General features: G+C 41.6%; 2 protein-coding genes and 1 long non-coding RNA gene across 11 annotated transcripts in view; 1 reads left to right on the plus strand and 2 right to left on the minus strand.

Moving 5' to 3' along the window:
- LOC131139585 (uncharacterized) overlaps window positions 1-13,228 on the minus strand; it is a 63,241-nt gene extending 50,013 nt beyond the window's left edge. For 8 of the 9 annotated variants that reach the window (XR_009132267.1, XR_009132271.1, XR_009132272.1 and 5 more), the window contains exons 1-7: window positions 12,980-13,228; window positions 10,934-11,243; window positions 9,460-9,574; window positions 9,115-9,319; window positions 1,797-3,524; window positions 1,396-1,424; window positions 1,143-1,314 (exon numbers count right to left, since the gene is read on the minus strand). This is a non-coding gene — a long non-coding RNA (uncharacterized LOC131139585). The remainder of the gene's footprint in view (window positions 1-1,142; window positions 1,315-1,395; window positions 1,425-1,796; window positions 3,525-9,114; window positions 9,320-9,459; window positions 9,575-10,933; window positions 11,244-12,979) is intronic. The other variant, XR_009132268.1, reaches the window with a different exon arrangement.
- Window positions 1-16,050, plus strand: part of kif26ba (kinesin family member 26Ba) — a 68,153-nt gene extending 52,103 nt beyond the window's left edge. Inside the window, exons 12-28 of the mRNA XM_058089312.1 lie at window positions 1,179-1,350; window positions 1,813-2,103; window positions 2,533-2,709; window positions 3,037-3,169; window positions 3,283-3,535; window positions 3,921-4,022; window positions 4,113-4,240; window positions 4,319-4,498; window positions 4,575-4,861; window positions 5,091-5,643; window positions 5,811-6,724; window positions 6,801-7,027; window positions 7,094-7,243; window positions 7,341-7,567; window positions 9,081-9,352; window positions 9,482-9,629; window positions 10,964-16,050. Coding sequence (XP_057945295.1) covers window positions 1,179-1,350; window positions 1,813-2,103; window positions 2,533-2,709; window positions 3,037-3,169; window positions 3,283-3,535; window positions 3,921-4,022; window positions 4,113-4,240; window positions 4,319-4,498; window positions 4,575-4,861; window positions 5,091-5,643; window positions 5,811-6,724; window positions 6,801-7,027; window positions 7,094-7,243; window positions 7,341-7,567; window positions 9,081-9,352; window positions 9,482-9,629; window positions 10,964-11,112 — 4,363 coding nt within the window. The 3' untranslated portion in view covers window positions 11,113-16,050. The remainder of the gene's footprint in view (window positions 1-1,178; window positions 1,351-1,812; window positions 2,104-2,532; window positions 2,710-3,036; window positions 3,170-3,282; window positions 3,536-3,920; window positions 4,023-4,112; window positions 4,241-4,318; window positions 4,499-4,574; window positions 4,862-5,090; window positions 5,644-5,810; window positions 6,725-6,800; window positions 7,028-7,093; window positions 7,244-7,340; window positions 7,568-9,080; window positions 9,353-9,481; window positions 9,630-10,963) is intronic.
- A 1,959-nt stretch (window positions 16,051-18,009) lies between these two features.
- Window positions 18,010-27,307, minus strand: part of smyd3 (SET and MYND domain containing 3) — a 51,790-nt gene continuing 42,492 nt past the window's right edge. The window contains exons 9-12 of the mRNA XM_058089207.1: window positions 26,790-26,877; window positions 26,311-26,485; window positions 19,968-20,076; window positions 18,010-19,264 (exon numbers count right to left, since the gene is read on the minus strand). Coding sequence (XP_057945190.1) covers window positions 19,166-19,264; window positions 19,968-20,076; window positions 26,311-26,485; window positions 26,790-26,877 — 471 coding nt within the window. The 3' untranslated portion in view covers window positions 18,010-19,165. The remainder of the gene's footprint in view (window positions 19,265-19,967; window positions 20,077-26,310; window positions 26,486-26,789; window positions 26,878-27,307) is intronic.

The following is a 27,307-nucleotide window of genomic DNA, read 5'->3' on the forward strand; positions in this document are numbered from 1 at the left end:
AGTACATTGGGAGTCTCATTTAGCCACGTTATTCTCAGGGAGTGTATGAAGAGATATGGGCGAGGTTTTGTTGAAGCCTGCGGCAGCAAACAGTGAGGACAATAGAGAGAGTAACATATCGAGTAAAAAGAGGAGGTCAAGACTGAAGAAGTGTGTGTTTCAAGAGATATGCCCAGAGGCTATGTGTTTTTTTTTTTTTTTTTAAATAAAGGGGACAGCAGCATGAGATCTGTGGGCACAGGACTCAGAACGTACACACATGCACCTAAACATGAATGAGTAGACTCTACAGGGTACTTTTAGTCTGTAGTCTGCTTTGGGAAAACGATCTTCCATGTTGTAAAATTAAAGTCTGTGGAAGGCCTCTTTTTACATCCATCCATACACATAATACCGTGAAACCTTGCTTAGCGTCCGTCCCGGTTAGCATGTTTTTCAGTTAATGTACAAAATATACGATGCATGTCTTGTGTTATTACTACACTGCGTGATTCCAACTGTGTTTTTAATATACGTATGTTGTTTTTTTTTTTAGTCACAAAACATTCTTAGTTTCTAAGAAAGAAGCAAATGGCAACCGGAACCAGACATCATCGATCAGTGGTTGACACTTAAAAATGTTCACAAAAAACACGTTTTCATAGTTTTTCATGTATAAAACTATTCTAAATACAAATACACTATAAAAGAAGGGAATAAATTAACATAGGTGATGTTTACCTTAATGTGGGCGTTCCCAAAGACATTATGTGGCAGCGATATTGACACCATATGACACCATATTCCGCCACTTGAAATTTTTGGTGGATCCAGTTTAGGTTATTGAGGTTTGTTTCTTTCGGTTTTTCCTGATTACGGAGTCGCCACAGCAGAAAACCACAATTAAATTGAAGAAATAACTCATGGCAAAACAGGAAGGTGGTGTCTGTATGGTGTCTCATTAAGGGAAAAAATTATTCATTTAGTGAACGTTTCGGTTTGAGTCGGATCTTCTGGAATGAATTAATGATGCTAACCCAGGTTGGTAACCTAGGTATATGATTAGTGTTCCATTTGCCTCTCTAATCTGTTTGTTTCTCTCTTGTTCATCTTTGAAACTATCTGAATACATTTGGAGGGTTTTTTTTTTCCATAACACTCACGTCACATCTGATTTGTCTCGTCTTTGTGCTCTCAAGGGATAGCAAGCTGACCATGTTGCTAAGGGAGTCGCTAGGCAACATCAACTGCCGCACCACCATGATCGCTCACATCTCGGCCTCTCCTGGAGACTTCTCGGAAAGTCTCTCCACCATTCAGCTCGCATCTCGCGTCCTCCGGATGAAAAAGAAAAAAACTAAAGTCACCGTGGTGAGTTTTAGTACATTGATTTGATTCATAGCCTGTGGTAGATACCTTTATCCCACAGTGGACAGCATGTGGCACTGTGGGGAAAAAAAGCTTATTACTACAGCACACTAGGATAGTGAATTCATTGTGGTATGAATGTATCTATAATTGTTAGCACTGTTTTTAGAGTTATACTGTGTTTCCTTGTCCTCTGTTTTTACCTGGTTGCCAAGGAAATGGCATGGCTCCAATGCCAATTTTACTTCTTATTGCACATGGGAGTAAAAATGATGTCAGGTCAGCGAGTGCATTAATTCTGCCTAGCAACAGGTTGCCATGCAAATGCTACAATTGAGCACAATAATCTACAATAATCACATATGTTTTAGTCTAATACTGTTAATAGGATTTTTTTTGTCACCAACATGTTCTCCATGTTGTCTTGTATAAAAAGTATTTTCTGTCACCGTCATTCGTCCCCAGCAGTACACCTCCAGCTCCTCTGGAGGAGAGAGCTCCTGTGAAGAAGGTCGCATGCGCCGCCCCACCCATCTGCGAGCTTTTCACCATCGCGGTGACCCCGGTTCGGATGTCCCGCTGCTGCGCCTGTCCAGCGACCCGGACGAGTACTCCAGCAGCGAGCAGTCATGTGACACGGTCATCTACGTGGGTCCCAACGGTGCCGCTGTATCAGATAGGGAGCTGACAGACAACGAGGGTCCGCCGGAGTTTGTGCCCATCGTTCCTGCCTTGCTGCGATCTAAAACATCAGAGGTACAGTATCAGAATCAGGTGATCTCCAAAGATATAGATGACCACATAAAAGACATCAGGCGGCACGGCGGTCGAGTGGTTAGCACGTAGCTAGGAGACCAGGGTTCAATTCCACCCTCGGCCATCTCTGTGTGGAGTTTGCATGTTCTCCCTGTGCATGGGTGGGTTTTCTCCGGGTACTCCGGTTTCCTCCCACATTCCAAAAACATGCTAGGTTAATTGGTGACTCCAAATTGTCCATCGGTATGAATGTGAGTGTGAATGGTTGTTTGTCTATATGTGCCCTGTGATTGTCTGGTGACCAGTCCAGGGTGTACCCCGCCTCACATCCGAAGACAGCTGGGATAGGCTCCAGCACCCCCCGCGACCTTCGTGAGGAAAAGCGGCAGAAAAAGAATGAATAAACAACAAATAATTCTGCTCCGGCAGGTGCAGCCCGAGCCAGAGAGCCAAGAGCAGCATGAAGGTCCATCTCAGATCCAGCCTGCTCAATCGCTACTCGGGCAGCCATTAGCCCCTGTGCCTGAGGAGGGGGCCGAGTGCCTGAAGTGCAACACCTTTGCTGAGCTGCAGGAGAGACTGGACTGCATAGATGGCAGTGAAGAGGTACAGAGCACTGGCGTATTCACCCAAGTATTAAGACTCCTGGGAAGAAACTAGAACTGCTTCCACTCTTTTTTAAATATTTTCTAAAGACAACCTTGTGAGATCACTAAATGTGTTTTAGTGAATTTCAAAGGCATTGGTTTGCTTTAAACACCACACACACACATTAGTTTGACTTTACATTGAACAGAAAGGGTCCTTCCCCAAACTGTTCCTGCAAGGTTAGAATGCTTGGTTATGCCAGATTAATTAATCAGTGTGTTCATAAGTATGTTGCATTGTTTCCTCATCAACTGTTAAATATTCTTTGTCATCCATTCTGTTAAGGTGACCAAGTTTCCCTTTGAGGAAGTTCCAGCCAGCAAACAAGGATCCAAAGAGCCATGCTTCCCTTCTCCGGGCTCGGCTGCTCCTGCTGAGCCTAACGCTGCTGCTCCATTTGATACAGAAGCCAAAACAGGTAGATTCCTATCTCAGATACCCCTAACACTCACTTAACCAAATTCATATATGTTTTGTATATCAGGGTCAACTCAAAGTTGTTTCCATTTTAACAAGCTGTACTTCCCATAGGGTCTCCACCTAATCCTGGAAGTGCACTCCAGCAGTCTTCCCCCTCAGCCACCACATCAAGGAGGAAGACCAATGACCAGCAGCTGCAGAACATCAAGGAGGTGGTGGAGGAGGCTGAGCTGGCCCATACTATGATCCACAGTCTGGCTCAGAGTTCCAGTACTACGGCCCTCATTACCGGGGACAGGAATGTCACAGGAAGCATCGCCTCTCATCCTCTGCACAGGACTAAGGCCTCGCACCTGCATGACAGGTGAGACAAAAACAAACTAGAAACAGTTTACACCAATGTATACGGCAATTACGGTACTGAAAAAAATGACATTTATGAGCGTACTTTCTCATTAAAATAATTTAAAATAAAATAATTTAACTCAAGTGGTTAGCATGTTGGCACACATTCCATTCCAAAAACATGCTAGGTTAATTGGCGACTCCAAATTGTCCATAGGTATGAATGTGAGTGTGAATGGTTGTTTGTCTATATGTGCCCTGTGATTGGCTGGCGACCAGACCAGGGTGTACCCCACCTCTCGCCCATGACAGCTGGGATAGGCTCCAGCATACTTGCAACCCTCGTGAGTATAAGCAGCATAGAAAATGGATGGATAATTAAAAATGTATCCTTGTCTGGACAGTCATGAGAGTCTGACCATGGGAGGCAACACTGAAGCAAAGACACGTCCAATTGGATCACCGCGCCTCGGCATCGCCAGTCTGACTAAAACCTCAGAATATAGGTATAAGTTCATCAATAATGTTGATTAGGGATATTTATTTTGCATTTATTTCATCAAACATCCCAATATAAATATCTGCATTGTCCGCAGGCCTCCGTTGTCACCGTCACAGCGGTGTAAAGTGTACACCCAGAAGTGTGTGATGCCAGCGACACCTCCTCTACCTTCACAGACTTTGGCTCAGGATGGACAAACCACAGACGCTTTGACCTCTGACAGTAATGGTTTCCTTTCAGTTGATAGCAATATCCTTTAGTTGCCATTTGTATTCATCAAATATGTTTCCGACAATACAGACAGTTTGGCTGCAGACAGTGGCCGCTCCTCCACTGAGTCCCCACTGTCTAGAACTTCTCCTGTGGGTATGAGCCCCCAAGTCAAAGATCTGATTCCGTCCCTGTCTGCCAGCTTGGGCTCAGCTGAAACACTCTGTGACGATGATGTGCCCCCTATACCCTTGGACACCCACAAGGATGGTGAGTACTTTTCTGATACGGAATTGAACTTAACTGTTACAAATAAAGTCAATATAAAGACCTGTCCTGTCCACAGTAGCGTCCATGGCAGTTGGACCTCACCTGCTGTGTGAGGATGTACTAGTTTACACAGGGACTCTAAGTGGAGAAGAGGACGTCCATATAGAAGCTCTCATGGCGACACAGGGTCTGGCCTGTCGTCCGACGAGCATCATCAGCTTCAACAGCGACGGCTGCTCCGTGGACGCCCTTGCTTCAGACTCACAGGCCTCTGCACTTCTTGGGGGCTCTGTTAAGGATGGAGACAGCTATCATGTGACTGCAACTAGCTGTGGGGTTACCGAGGTGGTTGCCAAGGCCGAGGTTAGTGTGACTGAAACACACAACGTTTTATTTGTGCTTTGGTGTGGATAAGTCACAGTTACAGCTAAAACAGCTTCCACTCTTCTGGGAAGATAACAAGAGTGTTATTGTGGGACTCTCATCCAAAGATGCCTTCAGTCCAAATTATGCTGATTAAACTGTCGAGGACAAAATGAACTTATTAGCATAATAATCGATGGAATCCATTTTCATTTTTAATCCCCTACAGGTGGCAATGGCCAGGCTGCGCATGGACGGGGAGGCTTTAGCGTCCACCATGTCTCCCATCTCCTCCTGGATGAGTGATCTGAGCATGTGCAGTGAGGCTGATCAGTCCCTCCATAGCTTCAGCCAGTCCCAAAGTCAGCAAGGGGAGGCCTTGGCTGAAGTGAACCCTTCTTGTAGACTGGAGGCTTCAGGCAATAATGAAAGCAGTTTAAGCAGAGGGAGTCTTGAAGGAGATCTGTCAGAGAAAGAGAGGGAAACTCCAACCAAGGATAGGCTGAGAAAACTGCCTCCATCCATGGCTAAAACCACCATCCAGTCTTTGACGGCACTTGGGAACCTCTCTACCTTCAAAACCCTGATCAGTGCTCACCCCTGTGTAGCTAGTATAAGCTCCTCCGTGATAAACACACTACCATTAGCTTCTATTTCTAGTGAAATGAACTTTGAGGACCCCTGGCTGAAGCGGGGTTTGGAGGAGAGACATTCGAAGAGCCATTCGGGAGAGACAACTGAAGGACCTGGGAGTGGGAACCTTCAGAATTTCTGCAGAGATGGTAAGAAAGTAGGCTGAAACTACATTCCTTTGTAGAGGGGTGGCCCATACATGTTTCTTCACTAGTTCTTGGTTGACTGCATGCTAATGTGTCTTCAATAATGTATCTGCATTGTCCTTTGGATGTTGATTAAGATCTTCCAACCTGATTGTCCATTCTGTTATCAGCAATTGAAGATCATGGAGGCTCTAGTTCAGGCGGGGAGGTGGCATCATCCCCAGATTCCTTCAAGAGAGTGGTGGATGGTTGTGAGACGGTCGCTAGCATATTAGCCCAAGGAGAGACTTTGACTGATAACTACAACCCAGAAATCCATCGAACTGCCAGTCTTCCTCGTGGCTGGCATCGTCTGAACCGCCACGACAGCTTAGAGAACACAGCGGACTACAAGAAGAATATCAGTGCCACTTGTTCAACTCCTTGTAGTCCTCGCGCCACACTTGACCGACGGGGATCAACTGGAAAACAGGGCTTTTTCTCCCACAAGAAGGGAGGCATCCCACCTTTGCCTCCTGTACGCAAGTCCAGCCTCGAGCTGCGGAACAGGGCAGCCAGTCCACTTCAACAACCTCTTCATGGGGGCCCCATGCTGGGAAGCTCTTCAGATGACGTGGTGGGGTCTGGATGTGGCAGCAGACAACGAGGCTGCAGCACAGACAGCAGTAGACTCTTCAGTGCCAAGTTGGAGCAACTTGCTTGCAGAACTAACTCTCTGGGTCGAGCCCACAGTGGTTCCCACCACTATGACTGCTTCTCCTTAGAAAGAGGAGATAGCCTCAGAGGGAGTGGATCCAAAGTTGACAGCAGCGTGCCTCGTACAGGACGCAGCCTCACCCGTGCGGGATCGGTGTCTTCTCCTTCTGGAAACAGCTTCGGAGCCAGTCCTTGTCCGAGCAGCGCTCCGCAGTCGCCGGCAAAATCCAGCGGCCAGTCAAAAATCTCTGCTGTCAGTAAGCTCTTAATGACCAGCAGTCCTAAAACCAGGAGTCTGTCTGCATCGAGCACAAAGACGCTGAGCTTTTCTACCAAGTCTCTGAACCAGGCCTCGAGTCGAAGCTCAAGTCTGCCTCCGAATGGAAAGGTAACGCTTCATTTGCATCCAGGCCATAACAATAAACTTCCAAACCTGAGCTTGCCGTCTTCTTCCTCCGCCCCAGACCACCATCCAGGGTCCGGTGCAACAGCAGGGACCATCTCCTGCATCTTGGTCTACACAGTCTCTGAGCCGCAATCGAGGAGGCAGCTTGGCTGCTAAGCTGCCACTGCGGGCTGTCAATGGTCGTATCTCAGAGCTTCTCCAAGGAAGCGCAGGCTCACGTTCAAGGAATCACTCCCAGGGAGGAGGCGCAGATCCAGGAGAGGAGAAAGGGATTGGAGGAGCAGGGTGAGCTCCTCTCAAGTTTTACCTCTCAAAGTTTTTTCATTGTTGACACTTACTGTTTGCTCTCAGTGGAGGGGTCGCTATTACAGGAGGTCTTGCTGGAGGCGGTCTGGGGGAGGACAGGGCTGCAGCTGTCCAAACCCTTCCTTCTCCTTACAGTAAGATCACCGCTCCACGAAAACCACATCGTTGCAGCAGTGGCCATGCCAGCGACAACAGGTATTTGGACAGTTGATTCTCCTGGACATCTTCTCGGTTGCCTTGGATCCAACAGTGTGGCCAACTTCATTGAATTCTTATTTTTCACGCCTAACAGTAGCGTCCTGAGTGGCGAGCTGCCCCCGGCCATGGGGAAGACGGCTTTGTTCTACCACAGTGGAGGCAGTAGCGGCTACGAAAGCATGCTGAGAGACAGCAGCGAGAACACAGGAAGTACTTCCTCGGCCCAAGATTCCGTCAGTGAGCACAGCTCAGCCACCACCTCCTCCAGACGCAGCTCCAAGAGCAGCAAGAAGAGCAGGGGCAACGCTGGACACGTGGGAGGTAAGAATGCAGTGTTGAGCTCGTCTGAGGTTTATCGCCCTACGGTTTATTTTTAATTTACAACTCAAAAAAATATTATTTGTGTTTTTACCGAATGCAAAGGCACCCTCTGCGTACCTCTGATGTTTTAAATCGCAGCAAGGCAGGAACGATGGGCACAAACTCCGGCGGACCCTCGTTCATTCATTCATTTTCTACCGCTTATGCTCACGAGGGTTGCAGAGATGCTGGAGCCTATCCCAGCTGTCTTCTGGCCAGAGGCAGGGTACACCCTGGACTGGTCGCCAGCCAATCACAGGGCACATATAGACAAACAACCATTCACACTCACATTCATACCTATGGACAATTTGAAGTCGCTAATTAACCTAGCATGTTTTTGGAATGTGGGAGGAAACCGGAGTACCCGGACAACATGCAAACTCCGCAAACACAGATTGCCAAGGGTGGAATTGAACTCAGGTCTCCTAGCTGTGTGGCCTGCATGCTAATCACTCCAGCGCCGTGCAGCCCACATTACACACATTTATTCGAAAAAAAATATTCCCATAAAATTCTGCCTTTTTCTCACAATTGTGATTTTTTTTTGGTTATTTTCAACGTGACTGAGGTTTTTGCACTTTTTTTTTTCAAACACGCTCACTCAGCATTTCCAACAGCTTCCGCCCCACTGAACAGATGATCGATTGTAAGCTGTAAAAGTCCACATTGTGACAAAGTGTCTTTAGGAGAAAGTAGAAATAAAAAGACAGTCTGCTGTGCAGTGAGAAAGCTGTGTTTGCAGGTATAGGAAAGGTGACCTCGTCCATCCATGTGTGAAATGGTAGCAGGGCACCGCCGCTGTTGGCTATAATGAATCTACATTCACCAGAACATTACACAGGAGCCTGAATGTGCCTGCCAAATCATGCTCCACTGCTTCAGCATGACAATGGATATGTGCATAAAAAAGCAGCTCAGCCTCTCATTATTGATTTCTATTAGACTAACCTTTTTGGGGGTTCACGTTTGCAAAGTTTTACTCTCATTTTTCTTGAACTTTATGACAACTGCTTTTATCATTGTCAATAAGTGTTTGCAATGTCACTAATGTTTAGTCAAAAGATGGACAAGAAGATGTGGTGGCAAACGTTCATCACCTTTCTGTCATTTAGTTTCAATTGGATTGACTGGTCCTGTTCATTTTTAATTCCAGTCTCGTCCTGCACATTACCTCCCTGCTTCCTTTCTACATGTACCGTTTCCACCTGCAGAGTGTAATTGTCGCTGTGTGGCTGCTTCTTACGACATAATGAAATACAAATGACTGCTTGACCTTTCAGTGCCGCGCCGAGAATAGAAAGATGATTAAAATAACTCCTGTGTTGCTGGAATCTAGCCTCGAATTTCTCTGCATAAAATAGTTCTAAAGGGGATAAAATACAAAAGCGCTAAGTTAAATAAGTATGTTCCCATCCCATGACAAACTAGAGCCATGTTCATGCTATATGTTTCACAATTATGATACTTTCAGGTCTTCAGCGTCGTCGGCTTATCCCGGCACTGACCTTGGACTCCTCATCCTCTTCCTCCACGTCTCCTCATCGCACCACCAAACAGGCCATGACGTCCTCGTCTTCCTCCTCCTCGAGCCCAGGTGCATGCTGGGTAGATGGCCCTCTGGGGCCACCTGCTTCCACAAACCTCCGAGGTACAGCGGCCACAACGGAGACCTTTGAGATCAAGGTGTACGAGATTGACGATGTTGAACGCCTGCAGAAGAGGAGGGACAAAGGCGGGGCTAAGGTGAGGACAATAACACCAAAGTAAAAAATAATTGGAGGCAATCTGTGAATGTGTATGTCATTTATTCTACTCTTTGTCCAATCGTTGGTGGATTAATGTCTACTCACTTTGTATGTCTGTGTGTATTAGGAGATGGTGTACGTCGGTAAACTCCGCCTGTTGGAGAACCGTCAGCAGCGTATCAGCGAAGTCCGAGCAAAGTACCAGTGGTTGAAGAAAGAGCTGGAACAAACCAAACAGTACCTGATGCTGGAGCCGCACACATGGACTACAGAATGTAGGTGTAAACTCTAGCTTTTAACTTAAACTGGATGAAAACTGTGTTGTTTTTACTGTTTGTTTACACAACAATGGAGTACAGTATCCACATCCACATACAGTATGCAGTTACAAGGTTACATTGACAACCATAGGCATAATTCTTCATAAAAAGCCCTAATAAAAAAATGGGCTACTTTTGCGACTATAACAGACTACAAAACGAGAACTCAGCTCTTAACCGCCTATGTCACATCCTGTCCGCCACTCACTCTTCTCCCCTAGGGAACACATTTATAGCAACTCACAAGTCTTATTTATGTCTTAAATGCCTTATTTACCCTTATCATGTCTGCTATATTGGGTAATATGAGTGTAAATGTGACTATAGGGATGTTATTCCATGGTAAGAATGCTCTAATAATGTTTAACATATTTAAAAGGTCATAAACTGGTTATGTATGCTCTAACTATGAAAATATTAAATGTATAAATAAGGAATCCTAATTCACTTATCACAGTAGTCTGGAACTATTCATTCATTCATTCATTCATTCATTTTCCACCGCTTATCCTCACAAGGGTCGCGGGGGTGCTGGAGCCTATCCCAGCTGTCTTTGGGCGAGAGGCGGGGTACACCCTGGACTGGTCGCCAGCCAATCACAGGGCACATATAGACAAACAACCATTCACACTCACATTCATACCTATGGAACCAATTAATCTTAATCCTTTCAGCTGAGTCTGGAGTCTACTCAATTCTTCGCACTCCTTTGTTCAAGTAGAAATAATATAGATTATAAAGAAAATTGTCTTAATTTTTCATACACTTGTGGGTCAGATTGTGGCAAATATTTAGTCATAGCAGGAACATGTCTGTGTGACTTAGTTGGAGGGTTCACTCTGGGGGCAACAACGACAGGGGTCAAAATGAGGATGTGCTTGATGCGCCACTTTTCCTCCAATGAATAAGGACAGACGAGACTGTAGGACGTGATGTGACTCCCAGAGAACATTGTCAGCACGGTCCCATAAAGAGAGACATTACAGAAGGGTTAAAGTCTCATTACGAAGACAAAGTGCTAGAGAAAAAAACATAAGCACTGACTGGAGTCATTGTAAATCAATGCCGCACAGTCATGTGATCAAACATTCATGGAGGCTCACTGGTTGCTTTGATCACAAAGGGAAAAAAAACATGTGACTGATCTGACACTCATCAGATGTCGAGATAATTAAACACCTCTGTGACATTTTGAGCTGCACTCCTCTGCACGTCACATCATCATGTAGAAAGGGTTCATTCTTTCAATTCTTACGTACGTGCTCTTCCTTTCTTCTCTGGTGGTCCAGTTGAGCTGCAGCAGGTCTACGATGTGGACTCTCTGGAGTATCTGGAAGCTCTGGAAACAGTAACGGACAAACTGGAGACCAGAGTGAACTTCTGCAAAGCTCATCTCATGATGATCACGTGCTTTGATGTGTCATCCAGACATCGGTAGATGGATGGATGGACGGATGGATGGAGGAACTGCCAGGTGGGGATGACTTTGAATGATGAATTCACCTTGTAAGGAAGCAGGACACACCCATGGAGGAAGGGAAGTATGACTATTCGACATATCTAACTGGGCTGTAAAGCAGAGGAAGCCTTCAAATAACCAACTTTACATGAGGAATGTATGTACCACCATACTGCCATCTTTTTTAAGTGTGACTGAGCACTTTTTAAAATGGACAAAATAAGAGTCTGATATTGTGCAGTTATTAAAAAGACAAATACACGCGATGATAAAAAAAAAAGTGCCTTGTTAACATTTCAACAATACCGTTATCTACATACTGTATAGTATGGTGCTAGCATAGTGAAATAGCCAAAAGATTACAGTAGTGTCTTTGAATTCATTGCCATTTCTTAATGTCATGTATTACTGTTTCCATATACTGAATGGTAAAACGTACTTATACAGTATAAGTGCAGGACATCGGCCGTGAGGCTAAAAAAAAAAGGCCAACAGTTTGAATTTTCCAGAGTGTGAACATTTTTTTTTTATTATTTTTTACAAAACTTAGAAAGGGACCAAAAATCTGTTTTTGAAGTTTTACTATGGAGAAACTACAGCACAGTGTTTGAACAGGTACATGTACAAGTTAGGCTGTGTTCATGCTTGTCGGTCAATACACTGCTGGTCCATAACAAAATAATACTGTAATTTAAAAAACACTAAAATACATGGTGCGCATGTATTGGTTTTTATTTTGTTTTTAAATCTTCAAAAAGACAAATTTAAATAACAGGTAATTTAAAAAAGGACTTTAGGGTGTCCATACCTTTTACACACTAATGTACTGTAATACTGTATTTATTCCATTTAGTCAAAGACAAAGCTGTGTTATTATTAGTATCAACATTCAATCTTTGTCTTTTTATATTGTGCCTTTTTGCTCTATTTTTTGTGCTTCATTTCATTTCTAGCCAATTAAAAAAACAACCACAGGCCACAAATGGCCCCCAGGCTGCACTTTGGACACCCACGTCAAGTATCTTAGCTGCTAAACAGTTAGCATCCTCTTCTGTTACTAACAAACTTTGAAACACTTTTTTTCCAGCGTGTCTTTTTTGTCACGACTGCATCTCTCCAGGTCACTGGTGTGAGTGACAGGAAGAAAAGCTTGGAAAAGTCTTATGGCGCCATCTGCTGTTTCGCACATATAAATCTCTTGCCCCCCCCTGTATAAAAGACAATGTGTCTTTTTAGACTTTCTTCTCGGGGCTGTAATACATTGGAGTCAATACAACCAAAAGCGCACTTCTGCTATTTTTGTACCAGGTGAGCTGTCATGCAAAGCTTCTAAAATAGATTTTTAGAAGCAACAGAGAGACAGCGCTTTTGATGCATTTGTCATTTTACCATTGGTCTGTGCAGCGTTCACGTTTGAGTCGGTCTGGGACCAAAGTGAATGTGACAAGTGTGAGCACAGCCTTAATCTTGTTTATTGCAGTGTTGATGTTGTTTTTTTTAAGTCTAAAAACAGCACATTTGGACCAAAATCCTGCAGGGCTCACTTATATATACACTATACAGTATATATAGATATAGTGTACTGTACGTATATATACCTTATACATCCTTATACCAAGCCCCTCAAACAAACGTGATGTCTTTTACCATGTTTACAATCTTTGCAGTGTTAATACATCCGTGGATGGATGCTTGTCTGGTACAGTATTTGTATCTGTGTTGTTGTGCTCGATTTGAAAAGAAAGGGCATGATTTGATTTGTGTGTATTTTATATTAGGGTTTCCTTCCTGTCTGAGTTGAAAGCAGATGAAACCGTGTTTGTCAGGATTATAGCTGTGTTATTACCTCTTCTTGGGCCACATTCCGTGGAGATGAGCTGTTTCTTGGCAAAGTTGCTGACATTACACCCCCCCACCGATGTGAGGTTGTGGCTCTGCAAAACATCAGCAAATGAAGTCGCCTTTTATTCCGTACATTTTCACAATGGAGTATGCCTTAGAAGGCTCTAAAAATGATACATGAAAGTAGACGTCAGTTATTTAAAGATTTCTTAACAATGATTGCTTACGTATATATTGCTTGTATTAGCGGGACAAAGTTGCAAATTGAGTCTGGAAATTTCGGCAAAAGGCAATAGTTTGCAGAAGGTCAAATTATGCAAACCACAAATTGAGATATTGTGTTTAGAAAAAAAGACATATATATTAATATATACGTAAACAAAAGAAAAATAACAGCTAAATTAAGAAGCAGTGATTTCTGTGGTGTTCCATGTCTTTTTAAGACATTGGTCATTTCCAACCAAAAGAGTCAAATAAATATTCACTTTAACCCAAAATTTGGCAAAGGGAATAAATATTTTGGGTCTCAACTGTACAATATATACTGAACACATATCATTTATATAAAGTATTTTACTCCTTTTGGTTTACTTACTTTGCTTGTATTACCGGGACAAAGTTGCAAAATGAGTCTGGAAATTTCGGCAAAAGGCAATAGTTTGCAGAAGGTCAAATTATGCAAACCACAAATGGAGATATTGTGTTTAGGAAAAAAAAAGACATATATATTAATATATACGTAAACAAAAGAAAAAATAACAGCTAAATTAAGAAGCAGTGATTTCTGTGGTGTTCCATGTCTTTTTAAGACCATTTTATATTATCCTTCTTGGTGCTTGAGATGTTTATGCTCTAAATGTTTGTACAAATGTAAATATTTGAATGAGTGAAAGTTTAAAAACAGGAGAAATAACCTTTAAATTGCTTCTTCTACATGGCCATCATCATAGTTGTTCCTTTAGGTGTTTAATGTATTCCAGATTGGAGGTCAAGTATGGTTTGGACCTTTTCATGGCCGGCTGGCTAAGTGAAAGTCATTTATGGCATGGCAAAGTCATCTTGCGTCAAAACTACACGTATGTTTGATAACCTGGCTCTGTCATGTGTGTTTATAAAGAGAAGGTGCAACAGCTCAATGTTTCCTATTTTATCTCTCAGTGGATAAGAGTCTATTTATTTCAGCTCAGCAGGACAGGTGTATTTATTTAAATATCATTTAAAAAGTTACTATGCATTGAAATGAATATGTATATATATGTTGCAGAGCCCATTGCATATACTAAGTACAGTTAAGACCAACATTATTCATACCCTGGCCATTTTTTTAGCTGGTGTATTATAGTCTTATTTTAGCCTTTAACTGGAAATGACACCAGAATGAGGAAAATGACTCTTTATTCCTCCTCTCAATACATGCATTTCAATATAAAGTTAATTAGAATGTTGTAAAATAAGGGGTTCTTAACCTGGGGCTGACATTTTGTCCCATGTCATATTTTTAAGCAAAAATGACACATAATTACACGTGCAAAGTGCATTTCACGGTACATTATTAAGGAAATGAGGATGCACATAAATACATACGAAATAGGGAATGAAGAAAAGACGACAAAATGACATATTATATTAGTCACCAGATACCAAAGAGGAAGATGCCTTTTCAAATAGTTTTATTTAAAAATAAAGTAAACCACTCACACGCGAGCTGTTTATCATTTTTTTCCGTTCTGCATAATTCTGCAACCTACTTTTGTGTCTTGAGAATCCCTTTATGCATATTATGCATGAAGTTATCCTTCAGAAAGGTGCAAAAGGTGGTGTTTACTGACATTTTTTTTGTGTGAAAAAAAATCCAACATTTTTCAATATGTAGAAAACAATGAAAATGGTGAATATGTTTGTGAATATGTCTTAGAAAGAGTTGGGCCTCTCATCAGAGTCACAAGTCCATGCTCCAAGATGATAGGTACGAATGAGACCAATGCAATGGACTAGATCAGGGGTGGGCAAACTACGGCCCGGGGGCCACATGTGGCCCACCAAGTGTTTGAATCCGGCCCGCCAGTTGCTTTTTAAGTATTTCAATTATTAACATACAAAATGGCAACATGACTTGCTCGTCGGATGTCTTATTTCATAAAAAAACCCAAAAACAACAAAACAGTAAAATGAAATAGTTTGAGGTGGTCTGATGTTTAAAGTGCTCCTTATACAGCTGATAGTATAACACTTTTACAGATAAAATTAGACAAATAATTCAAGGAAAATTATAAGCATAAACAAGTGTGTGTGTGTGTTAAATATATGTTCTGGACCCCCGGAATTTTAACTGAATGCGGCCCACAAGCCAAATTATTTGCCCACCCCTGGCCTAAATGGATGAGAATATTCACAGACGTGTTTCATCAACTTGTCAGTCTCTCGTGTCATTTCCAACCAAAAGAGTCAAATAAATATTCACTTTTACCCAAAATTTGGCAAAGGGAATAAATATTTTGGGGCTCAACTGTACAATATATACTGAACACATATCATTTATATAAAGTATTTTACTCCCTTTGGTTTACTTAGTGACTAATGTTGCTTTTTTTATACAGTATTTAACATTATTGATTATTAGCCAGGTGGGTTAGTGGAGCATGCACATTTCCAGTGTGAAGATGCTATGTGTGAGATTTATTTCACGAGTCGGCAATACCTTTTCAACTCTCTGATGTCAACTTTCAGGAATGATGCTTTATATAAAAAGTGATTCATCACAAGGTATTTATGTGTTGTATGTAAAGCTGACACACAGCATCTTAAGTGTGGGTAGAGAAATGCAAGGTCATCCCTGAATAATGACCACATTTTCCCAAATGACACAAAAAAAGTAATTGACTTGTGATCATTTCTAGTAGTCCATTTTTTTTTTGTTTGTTTGTTTTTTTTAAAGTTTGTCAGTTGTAAGTGCCAATCTGTTCTGCGGAAAGAATGAGTGGAGATCTGCGCTCGCTCAGTGTGGAAAAACAAGTATGTGATGTGTGATATTCTCTGTGCATGATTCAAGGCTGGAACGTCTTTGACACAGCGTGTTGCTGGAGGAGCGTGGGGGGGGGGGGGGGGGTGCGGTGTAAATAAAGGAATGTATTCAACTTATTTGACATGTGCTTTCTTTACAAACAGTACTCACAATACCATTGTTGCAGTCAGGTTAAGTCACAAAAGGTCCCACAACAGCATATTGTATATGTGTTGTCAAAATGTTGGAGCCTATCCCAGCTGTCTTTGGGCGAGAGGCGGGGTCCCTGGACTGGTGGCCAGCCAATCACAGGGCACATATAGACAAACAACCATTCACACTCACATTCATACCTATGGACAATTTGGAGTCGCCAATTAACCTAGCATGTTTTTGGAATGTGGGAGGAAACCGGAGTACCCGGAGAAAACCCACACATGCACGGGGAGAACATGCAAACTCCGCACAGAGATGGCCGGGGGTGGAATTGAACCCTGGTATCCTAGCTGTGCGCGCCAACCACTCGACCGAAGTGCCGCCCCAGCGTCACTTGAAAATGTTAAAAACGATTGGATACAAAAAATCCATTATATACATAGAGTTCTTAGGACAAATATTACTTTTGTTATCAGTACTCATTTGTACATTTCTCATCATGACTGGCAAAGCTCTGCCTCACCCGACTGCACAACACTGCTGTTTGAACATTATGACAAAGTCATGTTTGCATAATAACGCACACAATGACGCAATGCACGGAAGAACAGGGACTCAAACCTGTGATCTTGCCACCGTACCACTCGAGCCATGGTGCTGAGGTGCCTCTCTCTTGTACAAACGACATCCTTTCTGATGGTATAACGGGTTTAAATCATTCTGTGCCCATTTTTTGATGGAGCCTGGAATTCTATCGAAAATGATGGGGGAAAAAAAGAGAGGTCTTGAATCTAATTTGAAGTATTCTGGCAAGTGAGAGACAGAAGGTGACAGGCGGCGAGAGAAAACGAGAGCGATGGCAGTAAATCATAGTTAATGGTCTGTATGAGGTGATGGGAGAAAGACTGCCATACTAAATAGAAAGAGGAAAAAACACTGAAAAGAGGCATGGCGTGAGAGGCAGTTGTACTGTGATGTATCTATTCCAGCTTTGCTTTCAGTTTCACTATGCATTTCATACATTCAAAAACTGTTAGTTATTGTATGTATAATACAGCTTGAGCAGGAATATACCACAACTACATATACTGGATACACTGAAAACTACAACCACAATCATAAACAGTTTGTCATGCATTTTATAAAAATACTGAAAGTTCTGTACATTTTATAATAATGTTAAAAAAGTGGAAAAGTATAACACACTGAATGCGAAACATACAACATGGCAATAAGTTGATACCTGAATTGGGTGGCCGGAAAGTGACAAGGGGATGGCCACCCTGTTGCTTAGCCAATGCTTTTGGACCGTCTATTGGATCATCATGGGGGGCAAACCCACGCAGGGCATTTAGTATATGCCGATCGCCGCTCCTGTTTCAACTATAGACTCCTTGGTTTATATGCCCACTTGTGCTGCAACAAAGAGCTTCCAATATTAACAGATTTACGTTTTGAATCATGCTTCAGAATTTAAGTCAAAGTCAACATCGTGAGAAAACTTCAGAATTGACCAAAGTAATCATGGAAAACTTACCTCCCGCTTGCAGTTCATGCAAAATTAGGTTTTATTGACAGTTCCACCACTAAATAGGCAGTTCTCTTCTGTTGTGTGCTGCAGTGTAATGCATCCAAGCAGAAACGGTGGTTAGACTGAACTCATGTTCTGCACCACAGAGCTGCGTTTGTCAAAATTGCTCCACAGCCGTGGTGGTGGCCACTGGGGTGGCTGGAGATTGACCAAAGGTGGCGTGGCCACCCCGTAGCTCTGCCACTGGGTAAAGGTGCCGGTTATAAATACAGCATTTACGGTACTATACAACAGTGATACCCAAACCAGGTATAATGTTCTTTTTAATTTTTTTCAAAATTAAATCTTTTCAAATTATGCCAGACAATTAAATGTAATGTGTGTGCTACAACTGGCTTTCCCAGGGAGATAATAACCTGTGGCAGAGCTGTGCCAAAATCATAACAGTTGCAATCCAATCCCCTTTGCATTATCAACAATGAGGGGGTACTGTCGTATCACAAAAACATTATGTGGGTACACAAGACATAAAAGGTTGGGGAACACTGGTACACAAGACAAATAACCATGTTGAAGTAACATGTATTCACATCTGATTTTTTTTCTTTACATGTAGAGAACATGTGTAGTGAGGAAGTGCCAGACAAGCAAAACCTTTTATTTGTAATGTTAAAACAAACATGATGTCAGCGTAATCCTCACATAACCTATAAACACACAATTTTCCCTCCCAGAGGAAATGTTGTCATCCCTTTCTTACAAAGAGGTGTCCAAGTGTGTGTGTGTGTGTGTGTGTGTGTGACAGAAGTATTACCGCACTCCATCACAGACAATCTACAGGCTTAACACACACTGACAGAAGAAGCCACAAAAACAGGGATTAACATGGGAAGTGTGTGTGTGTGAGAGATGGAAGATTTGCAACACAAACAAACACACACACACACACTGGATACATTCACCGCAATGGTATCTAAAGCAGACATGATCCTTAAAACACACACACACAGAAGGAAGTGTATTGTCCGTATGATATCACACCAAAATAGGTGCTTTAAATCCGTGATTCTCAATTCGGGACCCACAAGTGGGTTGCAGATCCATTCTGTGTGGGTAAAAAAAATGATGGTACATTAAAAGTAATTCTTCATTTTATCACTAAGTCATTTTATACATACAACTGAGTTCTATCTAGATTGTTTTTTTTTTAAAGTAAAAGAGCAATATTGAAGTCATCTACCACTTCCATATACATATACATACAGTACTCTTTGCACATTCATAAGTGAAATATCTTTTAATATTTGTATGTATGCAGTTATGTCTAATAAGATGAAATAGTGAATTTATTTAAAACACTTGCATTTGCTTAATTTGAGTGAAATAAAAGTGGGTCCTTTGAAAATGTGGATCCCACGTTCCCACCATTTGGAAAACCCTGCTTTAAATCACCACTTTTCACGTTATGTTGGAATTTTATTGTCTCTGTTGTCGCATCAACGTTACCGATCCATCTCAAAGCGACATTCTTCCATCTTGACCAACAAGTCAGCCACCAAAGGGTGATCAATACCGTGGGTGATCTGTAGGATTGCAAAGGCCTGGTGGACAAATAGACAAGCTTTAATATGATTGACATGTTAAAAGCAAACATAGCAAAATGTACTGCCAACAAATACACATTGTTACCTGCTTTTCTAGTTTTCCGATACTTGTTACACAAATTATAGTATAACAGTAGGGGTGTCAACATCTTCAGATCAAAACATGAGATTTCTAGTTAAAAAAAAACAAACGTCTCATGACAATAAAATAATTCACAAATGAATATGAACTGGATAATTTTCCCGGCTTCCATATATTGTTATATATTGTTTTCAAAATGGACTTCATTGGTCAGTCATATTGTCACTTTGTCTAGCTAGCATGCTGCATGCCCATAGCAAAAGAGTGGACCGCTTAAGGAGCAATGTAAGGCACTGAAATTCGTTTTTATTTAAAGTATAAATTAAGAGGGAAATAATTGATTGCAAAGCCAAATTCCACAGCTTGGAAATGAGCTCAGAGCCCTTCAACACGCATGAGCCAGTATGCCAAATTAGTTTGAAAGTGGTGGCAACAAAACAAACTTGCCACCCTCAAACATATCCACCCAACCCAGATTTGCCATCTGGGAAAAAAAAAAACTACACAACGAGAGTCAACACGCAATGAGACGTGTGATCAGCAAAGCAAATACAAACTAAAACGTAAACAAAATGTAATCCATATTTGCACAAATGTACATACAGTTCTCATACACACCTGTTTGAATGTTTCCAAAGCATCCTTAATGCGCTCCAAATAATGTTGCAGCTTTGCTACTCTCATCAGCTGGACTCCGTGTACAGGATGGGGATCAGTGTAGTATTGTCTTTAGAAGAGATGAAGTAAACATGACACAACATGGGCAAAAGACACGACCAGTTAATTAGTTTTGCATCCACACATCCTGTAAAGAACATGGTAGGAAATGTTTAATGAATGAATGGCAGTCAGAATGTGTAACGATATACGTTTGCTATGTAAACATTCACTCTTGTAATGGTAATGGTTTTATTTCATTTGAACATGCATCAGATTACAATTAAGTGCATCCCATAATCAGTTCACAGTTCCACATGTGCAAAAGGAATAGGAAGAAGCAAAGCTTATTAAATCCTTCCCCTCCATCTGGTACTTTTACAATCAGTAACTGTTACATTTGTTCACTTCCTGCTTTCCGTAGTACAGTTTTTTTTTTAATTTTGTAATTTTTTGTCCCGTACCAAAGTACAATGTGATATGACATACAATGACATAATGGGTACCATAGTAAGTGTCAATATAGTGATATGTATAGCACATCATGACTGGTTCAAGACTCTTCATCCTTGTATTTAGCAAACATCAACTGCTTGTATTGTTTCTTGAATTGGCTCATCGTTGTGCATTGTTTGAGGGTCTTACTCAATCCATTCCATAGTTTGATTCCACATACTGAAATGCTATGACTTTTTAATGTAGTCCTAGCATATAATTGTTTCAAATTTAGTTCTTCCCTAAGATCATATTCCTCTCTTGTAGAGAAGTATTGGATGACATTTTTAGGTAATTGGTTGTTTTTAGCCTTGTGCATTATTTTAGCTGTGTGAAGATTAACTATATCAGCAAGTTTAAGTATTTAGAAATAAAGAGTTAGTATGTTTTCTGTAGGCGGCATTATGAATTATCCTCACTGACCTTTTTTGCAGTACATTTAGCGAGTGAAGATTGCTTTTATAGTTATTACCCTGTAAGATACTTTGCATAGGAATACTGTTTTTCCTCATGCACAAAAAGGAGAGGCGGTGTCTAAGTTCAAAATATATCCAGCACTGTCTATACACATACACAAACAAATATCAACCCATTAAAGTAGAAAGAATTCACTGTACAAACTCACATTCCAGGTGCTCCTGTGTACACAGTGTACACAATGCTCAAGTGGATTTATTCATGAACTTACTGCAACTGTACATGTCATTAGTATTCATTTGCAAACGTGAAAGCACACGTACATAGACATTGCAGTGTTTTTGCAAACATTGTTATATTTACAGCTTGCCTGCAAATGAATATGAATGTTTTATGCTGTCATAAACAGAGCCTATAGCGTACAGGGTGCACTACATCGTAGAAAAAAAAATATAGGTCTTTAAAAGCAAGCAATTGTGATAAACACACACTAGGGTTTTTATTTTTTTGGAGGGAGGTAAACAGCTCGGTTCTTGAAACACTCATTTACCAGAGTCAACCCATCCTGTCTAATCGCTTCCATTTTTTTCTTCTCCTATTATCATGGTCTCACTCTTTCTTGTTTATATCTGTACTCTTTGGCTCGCTAGTTGCGGGGATTAAAGTGGGAGATGCTCTCCATTCTTCCTTCAGTCCTCCCTCTTAAGTCTTCCCTTTCTGTTTCCTCCTCTCTCCCCCACACCCTAGACAGTCTTCATTATGAATGCAAAATGATTTGATGCAACCTCGGTAAAGCCGCAACAAAATGCTCCAGATGAAGCGGAGTGAGACTAAAACCCCTCTCCAGGGTTGGATCAGTCTCTGCTTCTGCTGGTGCAAGCCTAAATTGGAGTGATTTCATGTGAGTGAGCTAACCCAAGAGATCATTAGGCTGAACAAAACATTGCGGCCACAATAAAGTGGGTGTGAAGAGATTTCTGAGGGGTCCAGAGAAGCCCCTGGACAATAATAGGTCAGGTCATGGACATGGTTGAGGAGGTTGGTGACCTAATGTGAGAGTGAGCACTAATAAACAGAATCACTTTATACATATTACTTCCTGATGTTTATGCGTATACTGGATGAATGCAGTACCAGGGGTTCTCACACTTTTTCAGCCTGTGAGCTACTTTTAAATGCATGTTTTTGGAATGTGGGAGGAAACTGGAGTACCCGGGGAAAACCCACGCATGCACGGAGAGAACATGCAAATTCCACACAGAGATGCCCAAGGTCTTCCCGATCTCCTGACTGTGTGGCCTACACGCTAAGCACCCCGGCCACCATGCGGCCCTTCAATAATTCAATATGGCAATAAAGATAATTCCACATAATTCCTCAAGAGCCGTGTATATCACCTGAGGTATGTCAATCAAAATAGCTACACAGCGTCCATTAGACACATACTTCATGTGTTATGTCCAGTGGCTATAAACTGAAAATGAGCTAACAGAGCCATTATTCTCACACACGTGAGTAGATTAGATTATATTAGATTAGATATCCCTCAGTGGGGACATTTACATTGCACAGCAGCAAAGAGCCAGAACCAGTTATAGTAAAAAATAATAAACAATCTAAGTAGTAGCAAGATACGCAACTGTGCCAAGCATGGCGGTAGTAGCGTTGCTGGCACGGGTAAGCTGCGGTTCATTCCAACATGTGTTGTCAAGTCTTATTAATTAATAATGTGCCAATTAAATATTCTCTTAACGGCAGTTTCCAAATTCAGTAATATGGTTTGGCTTAAAGTAACATATGTAACAATGGGGGACAAAAACAAAACCTTACATCTTATTCACACCAGGCTTCCAAAAGTCAATTTTTAAAAGTTTTAAGGTAATGTTTGGGAAATAATATGAATCCAAGGGAATTTACAAGAATCTGAATTGGACATTTGCAACATTACATGATTGTCTATGCAAGGAAATTTCAATGTTGTCTGTACTTAAACAACAATGTTAACTTTTGGGGTATATATTTCCATTTGAGGGGCTTACGGCAGGCCAAGTGGTTAGCACGCAGTCACACAGCTAGGAGACCGGAGTTCAATTCCACCCTTGGCCATCTCTGTATGGAGTTTGCATGTTCTCCCCGTTCATGCGTGGGTTTTCTCCGGGAACTCCAGTTTCCTCCCACATTCAATTGGCGACTCCACATTGTCCATAGGAATGAATGACCAGTCCAGGGTGTACCCCGATTCTCGCCCGAAGACAGCTGGGATAGGCTCCAGCATACCCCCGCGACCCTCGTGAAGATAAGCGGTAGAAAATGAATGAATGAATGAATATTTCCATTTGACAATTTCTCCTGTAAACACAAATTTGCATAAAGACAACTTTATATAAAAGGTCCATTTTGGTGTCCATCGCTTGAAGACAACAAATCAACACACTGAATGTGTGATTTGTTTGATAACTTTCATCTGAATCAGTTGCATTTAATGTAATTGAATACAAATCCTAATTTGAAAACAAATCAGCAATTTTCACTAACCGGCCCATTGTTTTTGCCTTCAAGGCTAACAAACTGCAATTTGTAGCTGCCAAGCAATTAAATAGGTGCTCCTGTTCTTGTTAGGAATTTCATCATTAAATAGTGAGCTGAAAGACTAAATCGGTGTTGGCATTGAATGAATAATAACAAGTTACAATATTGATTTAATTAGCGCTGGAGAGGCATACGGCCACGTCGGGCAAATAAACGCAGGAAGAAACTCCAATTATGTTCCATCTTTGCATGCACACGTTTGCAGTGATTAAAATAATTTCATTAACATGCTCTCCTCATAAATTGTTTCCTCCGCCAAGAACAAATATGGTCTCATCGAAGGCGGCTTGTTAGAGAGCCACAGCTCTGGGCTACGAGAGCGAGAGGGCACAGAGGAGACGTTAACACTTGTGGAAAGAGGCTCGGATTTCCAGGGAAATCCAGCGGAAAGAAAGCGTCTCTTGTTTGTAAAAAGAAATTCACAGCTTGCTGTTTGCGAGGGGAAAGCAAGGATTATCTTACTGAATGCAAACACGGAGGAAAGATTAGTTATAGTCTCCCTAATTGTATTTTGTATTCTGGCCAAAGCTATAATGACTGTGGTTTTAATTTAAATGTGAAACTTAAGTACATTACATGGAATACATTTGCATGACAATCACGTCTCTCAGTTGCAATGCCTATTTGCACAAATGTTGAATTTCAAGAATATATATCTCATAATCTGGATGCACCGATAAATGACTCGATGCATGTAAAATATGAATAAAAGCCAGCAAGCATTTATGATTTTTTTTTCTATGGCTATACCCACTTTAGCAGTGTAGAGATATTCAGGAAATGCTTGTGCTCAGCAATACAAGCTAAACTGAAATGGGAGAAAAATGCAAAGTGAAAGACGCCAGGAATAGAGAATGAAGGACGGATGGAAGATGGAAAAAGATGCTGAACTCCTGCAGCCATCTGAACAGCAAATGGCGCGAATAGTAATGATCCTCACCACACCCTTTGTATCACTTCCCTCCATCACCCCATGTATGCAAATTATACTTTAAATTATACCATTCATTGATTCCTTATATGAGATGTGTGTGTAATGCCAACATGCCCATAGGTATGTAGTATGTACGTACAGTGAAGAAAATAAGTATTTGAACACCCTGCTATTTTGCTATTTCTCCCACTTAGAAATCATGGAGGGGTCTGAAATTTTCATCGTAGGTGCATGTCCACTGTGAGAAAGATAAACTAAAAAGAAAAATCCAGAAATCACAATGCATGATTTTTTAACAATTTATTTGTGTGATACAGCTGCAAATAAGTATTTGAACACCTGTGTATCATCTAGAATTCTGACCCTGAAAGACCTGTTAGTCTGCCCATTAGAAGTCCACCTGCACTCCATGTATCATCCTGAATCAGATGCACCTGTTTGAGGTCGTTAGCTGCATAAAGACACCTGTCCACCCCATACAATCAGTAAGACTTTAACTTGTAACATGGCGAAGACCAAAGAGCTGTCCAAAGACACCAGAGACAAAATTGTACACCTCCACAAGGCTGGAAAGGGCTACGGAGCAATTACCAAGCAGCTTGGTGAAAAAAGGTCCACTGTTGGAGCTATCATTAGAAAATGGAAGAAGCTAAACATGACGGTCAATCTCAATCGGAGTGGAGCCCCATGCAAGATATCACCTCGTGGGGTCTCAATGATTCTAAGAAAGGTGAGGAATCAGCCCAGAACTACACGACAGGACTTGGTCAATGACCTGAAAAGAGCTGGGACCACCGTTTCCAAGGTTACTGTAGGTAATACACTAAGACGTCATGATGTGAAATCATGCATGGCACGAAAGGTTCCCCTGCTTAAACCAGCACATGTCAAGGCCCGTCTTAAGTTTGCATATGACCATTTGGATGATACAGAGGAGTCATGGGAGAAAGTTTTATGGTCAGATGAGACCAAAATAGAACTTTTTGGTCATAATTCCAATAAGCGTGTTTGGAGGAAGAAGAATGAAGAGTACAATCCGAAGAACACCATCCCTACTGTGAAGCATGGGGGTGGTAGCATCATGCTTTGGGGGTGTTTTTCTGCACATGGGACAGGACGAGTGCACTGCATTAAAGAGAGGATGACTGGGGCCGTGTATTGTGAGATTTTGGGGAACAACCTCCTTCCCTCTGTCAGAGCATTGAAGATGGGTCGTGGCTGGGTCTTCCAACACGACAACGACCCGAAGCACACAGCCAGGAAAACCAAGGAGTGGCTCCGTAAGAAGCATATCAAGGTTCTAGCATGGCCCAGCCAGTCTCCAGACCTGAACCCAATCGAAAATCTTTGGAGGGAGCTCAAACTCCGTGTTTCTCAGCGACAGCCCAGAAACCTGACTGATCTAGAGAAGATCTGTGTGGAGGAGTGGGCCAAGATCCCTCCTGCAGTGTGTGCAAACCTGGTGAAAAACTACAGGAAACGTTTGACCTCTGTAATAGCAAACAAAGGCTACTGTACCAAATATTAACATTCATTTTCTCAGGTGTTCAAATACTTATTAGCAGCTGTATCACACAAATAAATTGTTAAAAAATCATGCATTGTGATTTCTGGATTTTTCTTTTTAGTTTATCTCTCTCACAGTGGACATGCACCTACGATGAAAATTTCAGACCCCTCCATGATTTCTAAGTGGGAGAAATAGCAAAATAGCAGGGTGTTCAAATACTTATTTTCTTCACTGTATGTATAATTTCAACAGTTCAACACACTAAACAACTTACAAATGTAGATGTATGACACTTTATGAGGGGAAGCAATTTTGTTAGTAATAAAGAAAAAAAAATCACCCAAAGCGAGACCACTCACCTGTAAATTGGAAGTGTCCTCTCCCCGTATCTAACAGCCACCTCCCAGTGGCCGAGGTGAATGGAGGAATCTAGGGCCATGTCGGTCAACTGGAGTTTGTAGACGTTTTCATCAGGCACATCAGCACCAACAGTTGATAACAAATGTGTACAACTGTCTAGGAGGGTTTGCCAATCTGTGAGGGAGGTTTATTTGAGGGGGAGAAAAAAAACTTTAAAAAGTCCAACAAGCACAAATGACAATACATTTAATGTATTGCCCCAAAAATAAGAAAAAAATCCCTTGTAAAAACTATGAAAAAAACTTATATTTAAATATCTTGATATTCCAAACAAGTCAGAGCTTTTCTTCTGGTCACTCACACACACAGTGATACTCAGTGTAGTGTCATTAAAATCCTTAATGAATTTAAATATCCAATAGTCTGAGCCTGAAATGTATTTGTAAGGAATACATTCCATTTCTGAGGTAAGAGATACCTGAGACTGTCTTTAGTTCTTCCAGTTTAGGTAATGCCTCTTTCAACTGGTGCCATCTTTCCTTCTCACCTGCCAACATGAGGCAGTCCTGGAAAATAGAAGAGGCTCATGTAAAGAGAGGGTCTGTGTATAAGCAAATTCAATAAAACGACAGTTAATGTACTTCAAGCCAAAAGACGTGAGAGATAGGTAAAACTAATCCCACAATTGAGAACAAAATGCATGGGGAATGAACACTACTGTGTATTAGCAATACAGTATAATGACAAAGTGTTCGATATCGCAACAAAATATACAAGACAATGATAATATGCATCATCATTCACATACGTATATTACTCCAATTTATTTTTAAAAACACCAATATTGATCTGTGGGTGGAGGTTCAGGAAAATCGAGGTTCCACTCAATGGAAACACTGAAAGCCTGCAGTAATATCGTAAAACTGCAAAAAGCTATTTTACAAGCCCTGTGGCTTACTGTATTTTATGTGCACACATGCACAAACAGAAAGCACC

Source organism: Doryrhamphus excisus, chromosome 12, assembly GCF_030265055.1.
Source record: "Doryrhamphus excisus isolate RoL2022-K1 chromosome 12, RoL_Dexc_1.0, whole genome shotgun sequence".
NCBI classification, from domain to species: domain Eukaryota; kingdom Metazoa; phylum Chordata; class Actinopteri; order Syngnathiformes; family Syngnathidae; genus Doryrhamphus; species Doryrhamphus excisus.